Genomic DNA, 16,905 nt, shown 5'->3' with positions numbered 1-16,905 from the left:
GCCCCTGTCAGTTCTCCCAGCCAGACTCAGGCTTCTCCTCTTGGCTGCTTGCTGGCCGTTTGGACAGGAGCTGGCGCAGCGTTACAGAATGGGGCCCACCCTCTCTTGGCTAGTTACAGGATGCTGGTGAGTGGTCAGGGAGAGAGAAACGTGCCCTTTCTTTCCCTCTAGGTCGGCAGGTACACTGTTCCCCCACAGGGCTCCAAGCCGGACTCCAGCCAGGCTCTTCCTGCAACTTTATCACCAGTGGCCTGGGCTCTGCAGTCTGGTCTCACCTCACTCCAAAGCTGGTGCTGAGGCTCTCGGCTGCTCGGTCCTGAGCTGTGCACGTCCCCACTCTCCACATAGGTCCACAGTGTCCCTCTAATTTGGGTGGAGTTTTCTCTCTAACTCTTCCCTGAGATTGCATTCTCTCCACTTTTTAAAAACGATCTTCCCCTAGACTAGAGCAGGAAGCGCCCTCCTTACTCCGCCATCTTGTGACACCCCAAGTCCCTGCTTCTGAGGATTGAGAAAGGGCCTCTGTGGACATTCTCATCCACCTCCTTTAGGGCACTGGTGCGAGAGACGCTCACAGATGATGGCGGAGTGGGGCTGGGAGTCCAGCTCCACCACTCAGCTCTGTTTTGACCTCCCCTCCCTCCATGCTCCTCTTGGACTACCAAGCTCCAAGCACTCTGGCGTCCTTCTTTAAACAGGCCAAGTCCACTCTAGCCTCCAGAGCTTTGTACTTGCCATCCCTTCCACGTGAAGTATGTTCCCTCAGGCCTTGCCTTGGCTGGCATTTCTTGCAAATGTACTTTCATTTTATTTGAAAGGCAGAGGGACAGAGACAGAGAGAGACCTTCCACCCACTGGTTCATTCCCCTAAACGACCACAATAGCTGGGACTGAGCCAGGGCAAAACTGGCAATCAACAACTCAATATGAGGGGCCGACACTGTGGGTAGGGCCACTGTTTGTAGTGCCGGCATCCCATATGGGTGCTGGTTTGAGTCCGGCTGCTCCACTTCCCATCCAGCTCTCTGCTGTGGCCTGGGAAAGCAATAGAAGATGGCCTGAGTGCTTGGGCCCCTGCACCTGTGTGGGAAGCCCGGAAGAAGCTCCTGGCTTCGGATTGGCATAGCTCCCGCCATTGCGACAATTTGGGGAGTGAACCAGCAGATGGAAGACCTCTCTCTCTCTCTGCCTCTGCCTCTCTGTAACTCTGCTTTCAAATAAATAAATAATTTTTTTTTAAAAAAGAACTGAACATGAGTCGCCTATGTGGGCTACATGGACCTAAGCAGTTGAGCCATCGTCGGCTGCCTCTCAAGGTGCGGTTAGGCACCCGAGTGGCATCATGACTACTGTGCCGAACAACCGCCCCTCCCTTAGCTGGCTTTTAGGTTTCCTTTAGGAACATACGGCCCACTCAGCCCAAACGTCACTCTCCCTGGCCTCCCCTGACATGAGCTGCTCCCACTCCTACCCCAGCCACCCACGCTTCAGCTGTGTGGCCCCGTCTCCGCGACTGGACACGGCCTTTGCTGATGTCTGTGGGTTTCTCGTTGATTCCCCGACTAGACTGACGCTGCAGGACCACCCACTGTGCTCGGCTGCAGCCCCAGAGCAGTGCTGATCTGCAGAGCGAGTGCTCAACGAGACCTCTTTTTTGAGAGGGATGTGAATGTCGATCCCACGTTAGAGACAGGAGACCTGAGACGCAGAGCACGGAAGGGCTCCGAGCCAGGAGGCGGCACGGGCAGGACGGGAGTCCAGGTCTGGGTCCAGGTCCAGGCTTCAGTGTTTCAGTGTCTGAGTTCTTTCCTGAAGGACGTGGAACATTCTGATGCAAACTTCCCATCCTGCTCCCCTTATCAGTTGTCCGGCCAGGGCCACCTGTGCAGCCGCAGGGTGTCGGGAACCCTGGCTACTGCCATTGGCAGTGCTGGGAGCTGTGGCCTTGGGCCGTGGGAAACTGGGTGCTCCACCACCTGTGCTGGGACTGGGCCCAGTCCAGCCCCCTCTGCCTGCTTGCCCTATATTAGAGCCCAGGCTCCCTCTGGCTCCCATAATCTCCAAACTCGCGATGCTCCGGCTGCTGAGCGCCCTCCTGCTGGTGGCCCTTGGTAAGAACGCAGCCCGCGTCTGTGCCCTGCGCTGCCTGGGCCAGGAGCCCTGAGATCTGCTCCCACCCTGGTCCCGGGGTCCCAGCCCCTGCTCCACAGGAGGGGTCTCAGCTCACACCTGGGGCACAGCAGTGGGGGCTTCAGCTTGGTGCTGGGGAGGAGGGGGGAGAGGGAGCAGGGGATGGAGCAGCTCAGGAGGGCTGGGAGCAGCACCCAGGGCTGGGGCGGCGTCCCTGGTGGGGGCAGTGAACGCAGCCGGGTGGTGAAGAGTCGGGCTCTGTGCTCAGACTGCGTGGGGGTGGGATTTCCACTCCCTGCTGAACGCTCCTATTCTCCTCTCGCGCTCCCCCCACTCGGCTCCATAGCCTGTGGTCCAGCCTTGTCCTGGTCTCTCAGGCCCACCTCCTTTGAGTAGTCTCCCTTGACTGACAAATCATGGTAACAGATAACATTGAGTGCTTTCTATATTGTAGATAGAATGCTAAGACTCTTTCTTTTTTCTTTTTTAAAAAGATTTATTTATTTATTTGAAAGTCAGAGTTACACAGAGAGAGGAGAAGCACAGAGAGAGAGAGAGAGAGAGAGAGAGAAAGAGAGAGAGAAATCTTCCATCCGATGGTTCACTCCCCAATTGGCTGCAATGGCCAGAGCTGCGCCAATCTGAAGCCAGGAGCCAGGAGCCTCCTCCAGGTCTTCCACACACAGGTGCAGGGGTGCAGGGGCCCAAGGACTTGGACCATCTTCTACTGCTTTCCCAGGCCATAGCAGAGAGCTAGATCAGAAGTGGAGCAGCCGGGTCTCAAATCAGCGCCCATATGGGATGCTGGCGCTTCAGGCCAGGGTGTTAACCCACTGTGCCACAGCGCGGACCCCAAGACTTCTTTCTTAAATACATCCGTAATCTTCTCACCGCTCCATGATGTCAGTCCTGTCATTGTCCCTGTTTCACAGATGGGGAAACTGATGCTCTGAGAAGCAGCTCATCCTGGAACAAGGGACCACGCTGCATTTCCAAGCCTAGGCAGTCTTTCTTCAAAGCTGCCACTCTTTTTTTTTTTAACAAAAAAGATTTTTTTTTTATTTATTTGAAAGGGAGAGAGAGAAAGAGAGAGAGAAAGAGAGAGAGATCTCCTATCCTCTGGTTCACTCCCCAAATGCCTGCACCAGCCAGGCTGAAGCCAGGAGCCAGTGGACCCAGGTACTTGAGTTAGCAGCTGCCTCTTGGGTGCCCCTCGGCAGTAATTTGGAATAGCGAGTGAATCCGGAACTCAAGCCAGGCATCAGATGTGGGGTGCGTGTGTCTCAATGGACATCTTGACCATGGCACCAAATGCCTACCCCAAAGCCTCCACCCTCTGTGAGAGTGGCCATCACTGTGAGAGGGCTTACTGGGGGCAGGCACAGTTTAAAAAAATATTTATTTATTTTGAAACTCAGAGTTACTGAGAGAGAGGGAGAGGGAGAGAGGGAGAGAGAGAGAGGTCTTCCAAGCACTGGTTCACTCTCCAAATGGTTGCAACGGCCGGAGCCGGGCTAGGCCGAAGCCAGGGGGCTGGGAGCTTCATCTGGGTCTCCCGTATGGGTGATGGGGCCCAAACACTTGGGCTTTCTTCTGCTGCTTTTCCAGGCCGTTAGCAGGGAGTTAGATCAGAAGTGGAGCAGCAGGGACACGAGCTGGTGCCCATATAGAACGCTGGCGTCACAAGCGGTGGTTTTACTGCTACCCCACAATGCCAAACCCCTGGCAGTGTTTTAAGTGTCAACCTCTTAGTGCTCCCATTGATGGAGGCTGCGTTTTTATCTCCATCCTGGGGCTCCGGGAAGCCCTGCGGTAGTCCCAGTGCTCACTGTTCATAGGCGGCTACCGAGGGTCAGAGAGGGAAAGGGGCTTGCACGGCTCACACAGCCCGTTTGTGGCAGAGCCAGGGCTGGGACCTGCCCCCCTTTCCTGCTGGGGACCCTGGGTGACTGATGCCCCTCCTCTCCTCTCTCTCCTCTCCAGCCTCGGGCTCTGGCCAACCTTCCCCCCCCTCTAGCCGCGTGGTCAACGGTGAGGACGCAGTCCCCTACAGCTGGCCCTGGCAGGTAAGAGCGGCGCCAGCGGCTCTGATTCCCACGCTGGGTGCTGGACGCCGAGTTCTTTTTTTTTTTTTTTTTTTAGATTTATTTATTTTTACTTAAAGGCAGAGTTACAGAGAGGCAGAGGCAGAGGCAGAGAGAGAGAGAGAGAGAGAGAGAAAGTCTTCCATCCACTGGTTTACTCCCCAGATGGTTGCAATGGCCAGAGTTATGCCGATCCAGGAGCCAGGAGCTTCTTCTGGGTCTCCCACTGTGGGTGCAGGGGTCCAAGGACTTGGGCCATCTTCTACTACTTTCCCAGGCCACAGCAGAGAGCTGGATGGGAAGTGGAGCAGCCGGGACTCGAACCGGCACCCATATGGGAATGCCAGTGCTGCAGGGGGCAGCCCCACCCGCTATGCCACAGTGCTGGTCCCTGGACACTAAGTTCTGATTGCAAGGCCTCCAATCCTGACCCCACAGCTTCCTTTCCTGTCCCCACTTCAGCTGCCCAGGGCCAGGAGCCTCGGGACAGTTTGCTTCACATGGAGGTTTTGCCTGTTCCATCTGCAACTTTCACTGGGCTGTTTGCACTTAAAAGCTCAAACTGGGGCCGGGGAAGGCTTCACTCAAAGGGTTGATGCAGTGAGAGAGGAAGCCAGGCCCTGCGTCAGGGAGGCGGAGTCTGGGGCAGTGATTTCCAGAGCCTCGGATCACAGGACAGGGCCCTAAGGTCGGGAGCAGGAGGAGTGGGGAGTCTCACCAGGGCCGAGGAGGCGGCACCGAGCCCAAAGCTTGCTGTGCTGTGGAGCGGAGCTGCCATAGCCACACGGAGATGTGCAAATTAATTAAATCAAATAATGTTGTACTATCAGTCCTTCAGTGCCAGCCACATTCCAAGTGTTCTAGAGCCACCTGGGGCAGTGGTTCCCCGTGGACAGCAGAGAGGAGAACCGCTCCATAGCCCAGAACATTCCGTGGGCAGGGTCAGCAGGCGTGTTCTGTGAGGGGGCAGAGAGCGGGTGCTGCAGCCGTGTCGGCCATGTGGTTTCTCCAGCAGGGACTCAGCCCCGCCATCGCAGCAGGAAAGCAGCCAGAGACCGTCCTGCGCGAGCGGCCTGCGTGCGTGAACGCTTATGTCCATCACAGACCATGGGCGCCCTGGGCCGGGGGCCATAGCTGTCACCCTTGGTCTCCAGGGAGATCGGGAAACCCTGCATGTGCAGGAGACGGGAAGGGAGGAGAGGGCTCAGGGTAGTGGAGCCCCAGGGGACCCGAGAGGCCTGCAGGGCTGAGGTGCAGAACGGGGGTCTGAGAGGCCAGAGGGTCTTGGGGGCTCCCGGGAGACCGAAGGTTTGGGGAGGCCCCAGAGGGCAGAGAACGCTGGAGTCCTCGGGGCGACCACAGGGCGCTGCAGGTCTCAGCAGGGCCACTGTTTCTCAGAATGGCTCCCTCTCAAGCCGTGCAGTGCACAACCTCCACAGTAGTCCTCACCGTGCGCCTGGGCCTCTCAGACTCTTCCCGGGCCCCCAGGTCTCCCTGCAGTATGAGAGGGATGGGTCCTTCCACCACACGTGCGGCGGGAGCCTCATCAGCCCTGACTGGGTCCTGACTGCCGGCCACTGCATCTCGTGAGTTCCCCTGCTGAGCCCTCCCTGCCCCGGTCTTTGTCTCTGTGCCGGACCCAGGCCACCCGGGCCAGTGGGTGGCTATGGGGGGTTGGCAGTGATGCCCAAATGACGTCCAGTCCACTGGCAGGAGCTCCCGGACATACCAGGTGGTGTTGGGCGAGTACGACCGGGCAGTCACAGAGGGACCCGAGCAGGTGATCCCCATCAATGCTGGGGACCTCTTCGTGCACCCAAAATGGAACTCCTATTGTGTGGCCTGCGGGTGAGTGAGCTCCCAGCCGGGGCCCGGGCTCCTGTGCTCATCCCTCTGTGACCCCCACCTGCATCTAGGGGACTCCAGGGACAGCGGGGAGGGTGGGCAGCCCGGGCCCAGCCCCCACACACTGAACCTCAGCACTAACCTCCCTCCCTGCAGAGGGGATAGCAGGGCCAGGGAGAGGCAGGAAGCCCCCCCACGGCTGCTGGGCTCCGTGGCTCTGCAGCCCAGGACCCCTCAGGCACCTGCCCCAAGTCCAAGGTTTCCTGTGGTCAGCACAGGTCCATCGGCACAGCTGGGTTCCCCGCCCTGGGGACGAAGGAGGAGCACTGGGCAGAGAGTCAGGCCCCGGCAGTCACTCCCTGAGTGGCCTGGGTGTCACGGCCCTACCTGGGCCTCAGTTTCCCCTTGGTCAGAGGGTGACCTGCAGCAGGGCTTCCTGGAGGTGGTGATGGGCGGGGAGGCCCCGCTCAGCCTCACCTGGTACTCACCTGTGTGTCCTGGTGGCTCTGCCTTTTCTGTGAGAGGAGCACAGGAGGGGGCGGAACCCTGGGAACCACAGTGCAGGAGGGAGGGGCCACCGTGCAGGTCAGTGATGGAGACACAGCCCGTCCTGGCAGGGCTTCTGGGGCTGTAGAGAGACCAGGAGACCCAGGCAAATGTCTTTCTTGATAGCAAGTAGAGCAGTGGTTTCCAAGGTGTGGTCTGAGGGGCAGCTGCATCAGCATCCCCTGGGGCCCTGTTAGAACATCAGCCTTCAGGCATCGGCCAGGCCACAGCCTCAGAAAGCCTGGGGTGAGCTCCAGAATCCTGTGTGGTTTTAAAAATTTTACTTATTCAGAAAGGAGAGAGAGAGAGAGAGAGAGAGAGAGATCTTCCATCTGCTAGTCTTCCATCTGCTAGTTCCCTCCCCAAGTGCCCACAACCGCCAAGGCTGGGCCAGGCCAAAGTCAGGATCCTGGGACTGTGCCTGGACCTTCCAAGTGCGTGTTAGTAGCGCAAGCTCTCGAGCCTTCACCTGCTGCCCCCAAGATGCGCATTAGCAGGAAGCTGGAGTAGGAAGTGGAGCGAGGAGCTAGACCCTGGCACTCCCAGATGAAATGCAAGTGTGGCAAATGGCCTCAAAGGCTTGTCCCCAAACTGTGTTTCATGCGTCTTCCAGGGTGTTCTGATGCAACTGGACTGTGGGACCACAGGTGGCCATCGAGGATAATTTGAAGGCTGAGGGCATGGGCTGAAGGGGCAGGAGGGGATCTGAGGGGGGCAGAGGAGCAGTGGGGGTCCCTGTGAGGTGAACACCCAGGAAAGAGGCCCAGGGTGGACCTGGTCCAGTTGGAGGCCCAGGCTCCGTGTGACTCTTCCCTCCCTGCAGCAATGATGTCGCCCTCATCAAGCTGTCGCGCAGCGTGGAGCTGACCCCTGAAGTCCAGGTGGCCCAGCTCCCTCCCGCGGGGGACATCCTGCCCAACGAAGCACCCTGCTACATTAGCGGCTGGGGCCGTCTCTCCAGTACGTGCTGACCAGGGAATGGTAGAAAGGCCTGGGGGCGGCGAGCGCATGGTCTTTGGGCTTTTCTCCTTCTGAGCACCTCAGGGGGTCTCCTGAGGGTTAGGTCTAGGGATGCAGAGGTGCACAGGCACCAGGATGGTGGGATTAGTGGAAGGAGGGTCTCCGTCAGGCCAGGATGCAATGTGTGCCTGCAATGCCCCACATCCAGGCCCCTAGTCCTGCTCCTCAGGCCACTGGCTCATTGCTCTCTGTCCCCACAGCTGGCGGGCCACTCCCAGACAAGCTCCAGGAAGCGCTGCTGCCCGTGGTGGACTACGCACACTGCTCCCGCTGGGACTGGTGGGGCTTCACCGTGAAGGAGACCATGGTGTGCGCCGGCGGGGACATCGTCTCTGGCTGCAACGTGAGTCAGCTCCCACCACGCCAGGCGCACAGGGCCAGGTCCTCCAGCCATCCCCAAGGGGGCGGAGGAGGGGTCTCTTCTGCTGGCCAGTCAGACTCCAGGCCAGACAGGACATGGGGGAGGTCAGCGCCGTGCAGACAGCCCTGATCCTGGCTCAACTGACCTGGGGCGGCCGCCATCCCTCCTGGGGCTCAGGCGGCCCCAGCAGCACAGCACGGGGCACTGGCACCAGGACATCCCAAGTCACCCACGCTGTGTTCTGAAGGGACCCTGAGCCCCTGTGTTAGAGGCGCGCGTGAGCGTCACGTCCATGAGTGACTGCGCCACCGGCAGTGGGAGCCGGCGTCTCCCAGGGCTTCCTCTCTGCAGGTGTGGGGCTGAGGTCAGCTCTGTCCCAGCTCATGCCCAGCAGCTCCTGTGGGACAGACCCTGCTCCCGGCTCAGAGGAGCCCCTGAGGCTCAGAGGTCAACACTGAGGGTGTGGTTTGCAGTCCCCAAGTTCAGGATCAACTCCTGACCCTCAGACACGGTTCAGCCCTGCCCCCTCTGACTGCTGCAGGGTGACTCCGGGGGACCCCTCAACTGCCCCGCAGCAGATGGCTCCTGGCAGGTGCACGGCGTGGCCAGCTTCGTCTCCTCCCTCGGTTGCAACGCCCTCAAGAAGCCCACGGTGTTCACCCGAGTGTCGGCCTTCATTGACTGGATCCAGGAGGTGAGGACAGGGCAGCCTGAGGGCTGCAGGGCGGGGGCTGTCCTGAGAGGGGCTGGGGCACAGGGAGGAGGGGCAGATCCTGGGAGGAGCTGCAGGGGTCCTGGGAGGGCAGGGGGGGAGGGGCCTTGGGGACATGGCAGAGGGCAGGGGATTAGCTCTGCCCTGTGTGGCCCCAGGAATCCGCAGGCTCTGGGTGGAGTTTGCACCTCCTGACTCAGGAGGGCTTCTCAGGGGTGTGCTCTGGTTGGGTCCTTACTTGTCACAGAGCACAGAGGGCCACGGCGCCCCCTGCTGGGGGAGATGGGAAGTGAGCCATAATGGTGAAGGCTGTGAGAGCCAGGGGAAGCTGAGCCCCTTAGTGTCATCTGGTGACGGCTGGTCAGAGAGGGTCAGGGTTGTCCATGGTGACTGCAGTGAGCACCGTATAGACTGGGTAGATGAGCACCAGGACTGGGCTGGGGCCTTGGTTATGGTTGAATCAGGACCCCACAGGCTGAGTGCTGGGATCACCACTCCCATTAGAGAGGGCAAGTCACTCCCCCAGGGCCACATGGAGAGTGAGTGGGGCTGGGAGCTGCCCCAGTTCCACGGACTCCAGAACCTGTGACCCTCACTCCACTCTTCTGTCTTTTCCCAGACCATCGCAAACAACTAGGACCAAGGCCCGGCTGTCCATGCTGACCCCACGTCCTGTGTAAAGAATAAAGAGCTCTCTCAAGTCCCGAGTGGATCTGTGTCCGTCAGTGACTTCCCCCCGGCCGGGTCCTAAACCTGAGAGCTGATTTGCAGACGAGACCAGAGCCCCCTCTCCTGGGAGGACCAGGACTGCATGAGGCCTGGGAGAAGGAGTGTGATGGGGAGACTGACCCCCTTGGTGTGCCTGGGGCTGGAGGTTCAGGCCCTGGACTTCCAATGTGGAAACTGAGACAGAACCAGGAAAATTGGGACAAGTAGGTCAGCCTCGGGTAGAGCCCCACAGAGAGCAGCAGCTTCTCCATTCAGGCACAAAACACAGTGACACCTGCGGAGAGACTGAGCCGACACCCTCTCGGGAGGCCAGTGACAGACAGAGTGGAAGGACCAGGGGTTCTGCCTCCACTGGCTGGCAGGAGGAAGGCTGTGGTCATTCTTTCATTCAGTACCATTGATTCCTTATTTCAGAGGAGGGCTCCGAGGGGAAGGGACAGGTGGGTTCATTAGTTAAAGAGAAGTTAGCATGGCAGAGGCATCCAGTGAACACTGATCAGCTGCCTGCCCCTGGCAGGCTCCAGGCTGGGAGTCCAGAGGTGAGAGGGAGACCCTGGGCTGCAGGGCAAGGAGCCAGGCACAGGCACAGGGACACAGGTGCAGGGCTGCACACAGGCCGGTCCTAGCAAGCAGTCCTGGAGGTCAGAGCGCCCTCTGCTGTGCAGGCGGAAGAAACACACACAGCCCATTCCCTGCAGAACTCCCCATAATGAAGCGCGGCCCAGCAAGGACACGCGTCAATCACTGTCAGTATTACTGTGTCCCACTGTTCCCTCCTCTGGATTTAGCCTTTCTGGGGAGCAGGTGTTTAGCCCAGCCCTTGTGTTGCATCAGAGGCCTGAATTCAGTTCCCGGCTCTGGATCCTGACACCAGCTTCCTGCTAATGCAGACCCTGGAAGGGAGCGCTGGCTCAAGTTACTGGGCATCTGCCCTCACCTGGGAGACCTGGGTTTTGTTCTTGGCTACTGGCCCGACTCAAGCCATCGAGGGTGTTTGAGGAGTGAACCAGGGGATGTGTGTTTTCTCTACCTCTCAAATAATCTTAAGGAAAATTTTAAATAAAAATTACGTTTTCACTTTTGCAAAGGTAAACAGTCACAACATGGAAAACATCACAGCTGAAACCTCGGCAGGTGTCCACCCTTCAGAATTGATGAATGTCACATTTGCCTTCATATTTACAAAGCAATAGTGATCGTGGCAGGGGAGCCCCTCGGTGCTCTTCCCAGAGGTCCTTGCATGGTGGCCGTGGGACTGTGCACCAGGCGTTACCACTTCTCCTTGTGGGCATGGAATCGGATGGCTCTTGCCTGCCCCCTTAAAGTCCACGGTGGCATGTGGCTTGCTTTGGCCATGGTGAGCTGGACAGACAGGGTGATTTGCAAGCTGTCATTTCCTCTGTCATCTGCTGGCTGCAGACCAGCCTGGACCCAGCGTGGGAGGCCATAGAGCTGAGCCTCTCCAGGCCCCTGCTGGCTGGGCAGCACAGCAGAGACCAAATTCTTCGGTCATCACATCAAGGTTTGTGCGTTGTCTGTTATGGGAGCTCGGACCTACCCTATCCTGACTGATAAAACAGGACTGGGTCATCCTTCCCCTCCACACGGGTGTGTGTTCGGCACATGTCTAAGTACCCACAACAACATGCCACAGTGTTCTGGTTTTTAGAATAAGCTTGGCTTCATGGGGAGTGGGCTGTCTTCCCTGTGACCTTAGGCATCTGGGGTCTCCCCCGACTCTAGCTCACAGCTGCAGGTTTGTGCCCCTTGTAGGACACCACCAGTTCTCTCTCCTCCCCCTGAGAGCAGGGCTCATCTCCTGTGGTTAGACAGTGCTTCCGCCGTGTCCTTGGACGCGCGTCCAGTGCACCCGTGTGAGAGCCCCTCCAGGGAACAGTCCAAGAAGTGTGACAGCTCCCTCTCACCTGCACCAGTGGCCACATCACTCTCCAAAGGGACTGCATCAGCATCACTTTGTTTTAAAGATTTACTTACTTTATTTATTTGAAAGAGTTACAGAGAGAGAGAGAGAGAGAGAGAGAGAGAGAGAGAGAGAGAGAGGTCTTCCCTCTGCTGGTCCACTCCAAAATGGCCACAATAGCCAGAGCTGAACAGATCCAAAGGCAGGAACCAGGAGCTTTCCCCAGGTCTCCAATGCAGGTGCAGGGGCCCAAGGACTTGAACCACCTTCTACTGCTTTCCCAGGCCTTAGCAGGAAGCTGGATTGGAAGTGGAACAGCTGGGACTCGAACTGGTGCCTATATGGGATGCTGACACAGCAGGCCAGGGTTTAACCTGCTGTGCCACAGCGCAGACCCCAACAACACTTCATACAAGTCCCTGTTCGGTATTTTCTCACCATTGCCCTCAACATATGAAAAATTGACCCTTATTCTTCTCCTAAAGTCACTCCTAGTGCCTCAACCTTCCTACACAACTCTCTTCCAGCCATTACCCACACTGCAGCTCTTCTTCCTAATGGGTCAGAGATGGGTCCTGGGAGGGTTTTCCCAAATAGCTTCAGGATGAAGGCAGGGAGATGTGGCCAGGAGGTGCACCCGCAGTGGACCTCCCACCAAGTCTTGGGGCGGGCTGGGAACTGCTGTGTCCACTTCTCACCACACGAGGGCAACAGAAAGTCAGGAAGTCTTGTCCAGAGCTGCCAGCACTTGAATCGACATTTCAATTTTCCTTTTAAAGAATCTTCAGGTGTCAACAGTTCAAATCTTTTAGATAACATCTAGCCAATGACTTAATTTTCAAGTAATGTCACTGCCAGCAAGCTTTTGCCTTTGTTGTCCAAATCATGAAAAGCCAACAGACAATTTTTTGAAAAGGCACAATCCAGTCCTTCACTTCCCTTTTAAAAATGATGGAGACAAGCACAGGAATACTGTGTTTTTAATAACATGATATCAATGATTTCATCATCCTTTAAAATCATTAAAGTGTCAATAATTCAGTCTCGTCATCTTAACAGTGTCAAAAATTCCATTACTTTTTCTTTTTCAGAATATTAACATTGGACTCATTTTAGAGAATTCAACCTTGGGAAGTAGATTTTTATTATTATTTTTATAACTTGAGAGGCAGAGATAGATCGAGAGTGTAAGCTTTCTTATTTTTATTTCTTCTTTATAAAAAGTTTTTATTTAACAAACATAAATTTCTTTTATTTAAAGATTTATTTATTTGTTCAAAAGTCAGAGTTACACACACACACAGAGAGAGAGAGAGAGAGAGAGAGAGAGAGAGGTCTTCCATCTGCTGGTTCACTCCCCAATTGGCTGCCACTGCCAGAGCTGTGCCGATCTGAAACCAGGAGCCAGGAGTTTCTTCCAGGTCTCCCACGTGGGTGCAGGGGCCCAAGGACTTGGGCCATCTTCCACTGCTTTCCCAGGCCGTAGCAGAGAGCTGGATGGGAAGTGGAGCAGCAGAACTTGAGCCGGTGCCCATATGGGATGCAGTGGCTTTAAAGCAGCAGTTTTACCTGCTACACCACAGCGCCGGCCCCTAGATATAACTTTCATAAGTACAACTTTTGGATTATAGCAGTTCTCCCCCCATACCCGCCCTCTCACTCCCACTCCTGTCCCACCTCCTACTGCCTCTCCCATCCGTTCTTCATTAAGATTCATTTTTAATTATCTTTATATACAGAAGATCAACTCTATATGTAAAGATTTCAACAGTTTGCACATACAGACTCACAAAGTATGAAGTACTGTTTGAAGACTAGTTTTACTGGTTTTTTTTTTTTTTTTTGACCAGCAGAGTTAGACAGTGAGAGAGAGAGACAGAGAGAAAGTCTTCCTTCCGTTGGTTCACCCCCCAAATGGCCGCTGTAGCCAGCGTGTTGCGCCAATCCGAAGCCAGGAGCCAGGTGCTTCCTCCTGGTCTCCCATGTGGGTGCAGGGCCCAAGCACTTGGGCCATCCTCCACTGCCTTCCCTGGCCACAGCAGAGAGCTGGACTGAAAGAGGAGCAACCGGGACACAATCCAGCTTCCCAACCGGGACTAGAACCCAGGGTGCTGGTGCTGCAGACGGAGGATTAGCCTAGTGAGCCATGGCGCCAGCATAGTTTTACTGTTAATTCACATAGTACAACACATTAAGGACAGAGGTCCTCCATGGGGAGCAAGTGACTCCTGTTGTTGATTTAACAATTGGCACTCGTGTTTATGACATCAGTAATCACCTGAGGCTCTTGTCATTAGTTGCCAAGGATATGGAAGCCTCTTGAGGCCACAAACTCTGACATTATTTAGACAAGGCCATAATTAAAGTGGAAGTTCTCTCCCTGCTTCAGAGAAAGATACTTCCTTCTTTGATGGCCTATTCTTTCCTCTGGGATCTCACTCAGAGATCTTTCATGTAGGCCATTTTTTGCCACAGTGTCTTGGCTTTCCATGCCTGAGATATTCTCATGGGCTTTTTAGCCAGATCTAAATGCCTTAAGGGCTCATTCTGAGGCCAGAATGCTGTTTAGGGCATTTGTCATTCTATGAGTCTGCTATGTGGCCTGCTTCCCATGTTGGATCGTTCTCTCCTTTTTAATTCTATCTACTATTATTATTGGCAGACACTTGGTTTTATTTATGTGATCCCTTTAACACTTAATCATATCTTTGTGATCAATTATGAACTTAAACTGATCACTCTAACTAGTAAGATGGCATTGGTAGCTGCCAGCTTAATGGGATTTGGAGTCCCATGGAGTGCAAGCTTTCATTCTCACCTGCTGGCTCCATCCCCAAATGCCTGCAATGGCTGGGGATGGTCTTGGTTGAAGCTGGAAGCTGAGAACTCAACCCAGGTCTCCCCCATGGGTGGCAGGAGCCCAGTCACTTGAGCTATCACCTACTGCCTTCCAGGGTCTGCATTGGTAGGTAGCTGGAGTCAGGAGCGTAGCAAAGTATTAAACCCAGGAACTCCAATTGCGTTGTATGAATCTTTTTTAAAAAAGATTTATTTATTTATTTGAAACTCAAAGTTATAGAGGGGCAGAGGCAGAGAGAGAGAGAGAGAGAGAGAGAGAGAGAGAGGTCTTTCATCTGCTGGTTCACTCCCTAAATGGTCACAACGGCAAGAGGCGGGCTGATCCAAAGCCAGGAGCCAGGAACCCCTGAAGAACCAAAGTGACTCCATTTTAAAACAATAAAAAAGCAGCCTCCGTTTCCCATAGCAGACCCGGGTCCTTGTAAAAGCAGGCATTCAGGCATTCCGGAGATACCAAAGCTCACCAGGGACAGCGAGCTCGGTAGACCAAGGACAGCACAGTAGAGACTGCTGAACAAAGTACCTCCCTGCGCCCAGAGCTTCCGTGCTGTAAGCCCCCGCTGCACCTCCCTGTGCCCAGAGCTTCTGTGCTGTATGTAACTCTTTTTTCCTGCTGATGTAGCCCTTTTTTCCTTTAAAAACTCTCCCCAACAAAGACCGGGGCCGCACTCCTTCCTCCGCTGTGCCGGTTGGTTGGATGGGGTCCCTGTCGCGGCTTGTACTCCCGAATAAACCTTGCTTTTGCAGTTCAGTGTGATCGAGTCTCTGGGGGTCTCTGCGGGGATCTAACGATCTGGGCACAACACCCCTACCAGGTTTCTCACACAGGTGCAGGGCCCAAGAACTTGGACCATCTTCTACTGCTTTTCTAGGCCCTAGCAGAGAGCTGGATAAGAAGTGGAGCAGGGGCTGGCACTGTGGCATAGTGGGTAAAGCCGGCACCTGCAGTGCTGGCATCCCTTATGGGCACTGGTTCAAGCAGCCAAGACATGAAACGGCACCATATGGGATGCCAGCACTGCAGGCGGTGGCTTAACCCACTACGCCACAGCGCCAGCCCCATGAAGCTTGAATTTCATGTGGCTGGGCTGAAGTCAGCTTGGTGGTTTCTTCCACTAAAAACACTATAGCAGCAACTACCCTTAGGCATGCAGGCCACCACGCAGCCACTGAGTCTAGTTGCCTGAAAAGTAAGGGACGTGTCATGGCATAGCAGGTTAAACTGCACCTGTGACATTTGCATCCCACGTGGGCACCCTTTAGAGTTCTAGCTGCTCCAGTTCCAATCCAGCTCCCTGCTAATGTGCGTGAGAAAGCAGCAGAAGATGGTCCAAGTGCTTGGGCCCCTGCTTGATATGGGGGACCCAGATGGAGGCTCTGTCTGCCTGGCCCAGTCCTGGTAACTGCAGGCATTGCGGAGTGAATCACCAGATGGAAGATCTCTCTCTGTGCCTCTGCTTCTCTCTCTGTAGCTCTGCCTGCCACATAGACATCTCAAAAAAGAGTAAAGTAGGCCACGGGTCATGAAAGTGGACCCAATTTCCGAGTGAACACATCTGGAGTTATTCCCTGTTTCTCTGCTACAAGAATGAACAGCTTGTCCAAGCTTGGAATTCCCAGTGCAGAGCTCCTGCTAACAGCTCTTTAATCCATGGGCGGCCTCCCGTCACTCTCCTGTCCTATTAAGTGGGTCTGTGTCAGGGCCCTTTAAAACCTGATATAGAAGTCTGACTACCTACCCAAATCCTGGAATCTATATTCTACAGAAACCGGCCATTCCTAGGAGTGCGCCTAGCTGTTTCTTTGCCGTGGCCCTACACATACCATGGTTTCCACACTCTTAAGTGAGCAGGCCTGGTTTTCTGGGATCAGAATATACCCTAAACAGTTCACCTCCTGTTTAGAAATCTGGACTTTGGGGAACTCTATATCCCTGCTTTCCAAAACAATCTGAGGCCTGGAAGGCATTTTCATCTCAGTCCTTGGATGGGCCACAAATGAGAATGTCATCTGCATTTTGGAGGATGGCCCCAGTCTTCAGCTGGAGCTCTCTGAGTTCCTTCGCAAACATGTGAACAAATAAGAACTGTTTTGAAGACTGGAGGAAGAATTGTCTAAGTATGAGTTACTTTTGAGTGTGGGTTAGTACATTCAAGGCAAATAAATACTGGTGTTTTGGGCTTAATGGTGTGAAGAAGAAAGTATCTTTTAAGTCTAGGACTGTGTATCAGGAGGTGCCTTCAGGGTTTTGTGTTAATGTCATTTAAGGACTTGGTAGAATAGGGTGAAGTGGAATAACTAATTAATAGTCCTTAGGTCTTGAACTGTTCAATATTTCCCATGTAACTTTTTAAAAAAAGATTTTATTTGTTGGCCGGCGCCGTGGCTCAATAGGCTAATCCTCCACCTTGCGGCGCCGGCACACCGGGTTCTAGTCCCGGTCAGGGCGCCGGATTCTGTCCCGGTTGCCCCTCTTCCAGGCCAGCTCTCTGCTATGGCCAGGGAGTGCAGTGGAGGATGGCCCAGGTGCTTGGGCCCTGCACCCCATGGGAGACCAGGAAAAGCACCTGGCTCCTGGCTCCTGCCATCGGATCAGCGCGGTGCGCCGGCTGCAGCGGCGGCCATTGGAGGGTGAACCAACGGCAAAAGGAAGACCTTTCTCTCTCTCTCTCTCTCTCTCACTGTCCACTCTGCCTGT

The 16,905-nt window shown here is 55.2% G+C and overlaps 1 protein-coding gene across 1 annotated transcript; it reads left to right on the top strand.

The window, feature by feature from the left end:
* The first annotated feature begins 2,066 nt into the window (after positions 1-2,066).
* LOC100349163 (proproteinase E) lies at positions 2,067-9,405 on the top strand. Its single transcript, XM_002715997.2, has 8 exons — positions 2,067-2,111; positions 4,114-4,196; positions 5,703-5,800; positions 5,928-6,062; positions 7,429-7,565; positions 7,826-7,968; positions 8,528-8,680; positions 9,318-9,405. Exons 1-8 carry the CDS (start codon positions 2,072-2,074, stop codon positions 9,333-9,335), a joined length of 807 nt encoding a protein of 268 aa, XP_002716043.1. The 5' UTR covers positions 2,067-2,071; the 3' UTR covers positions 9,336-9,405.
* Positions 9,406-16,905: the final 7,500 nt, after the last annotated feature.

Source organism: Oryctolagus cuniculus, chromosome 7, assembly GCF_964237555.1.
Source record: "Oryctolagus cuniculus chromosome 7, mOryCun1.1, whole genome shotgun sequence".
In the NCBI taxonomy this organism is placed as follows: domain Eukaryota; kingdom Metazoa; phylum Chordata; class Mammalia; order Lagomorpha; family Leporidae; genus Oryctolagus; species Oryctolagus cuniculus.
The sequence above is the reverse complement of the archived record's forward strand: the minus strand, read 5'-3'. Positions and strand labels throughout refer to the sequence as shown.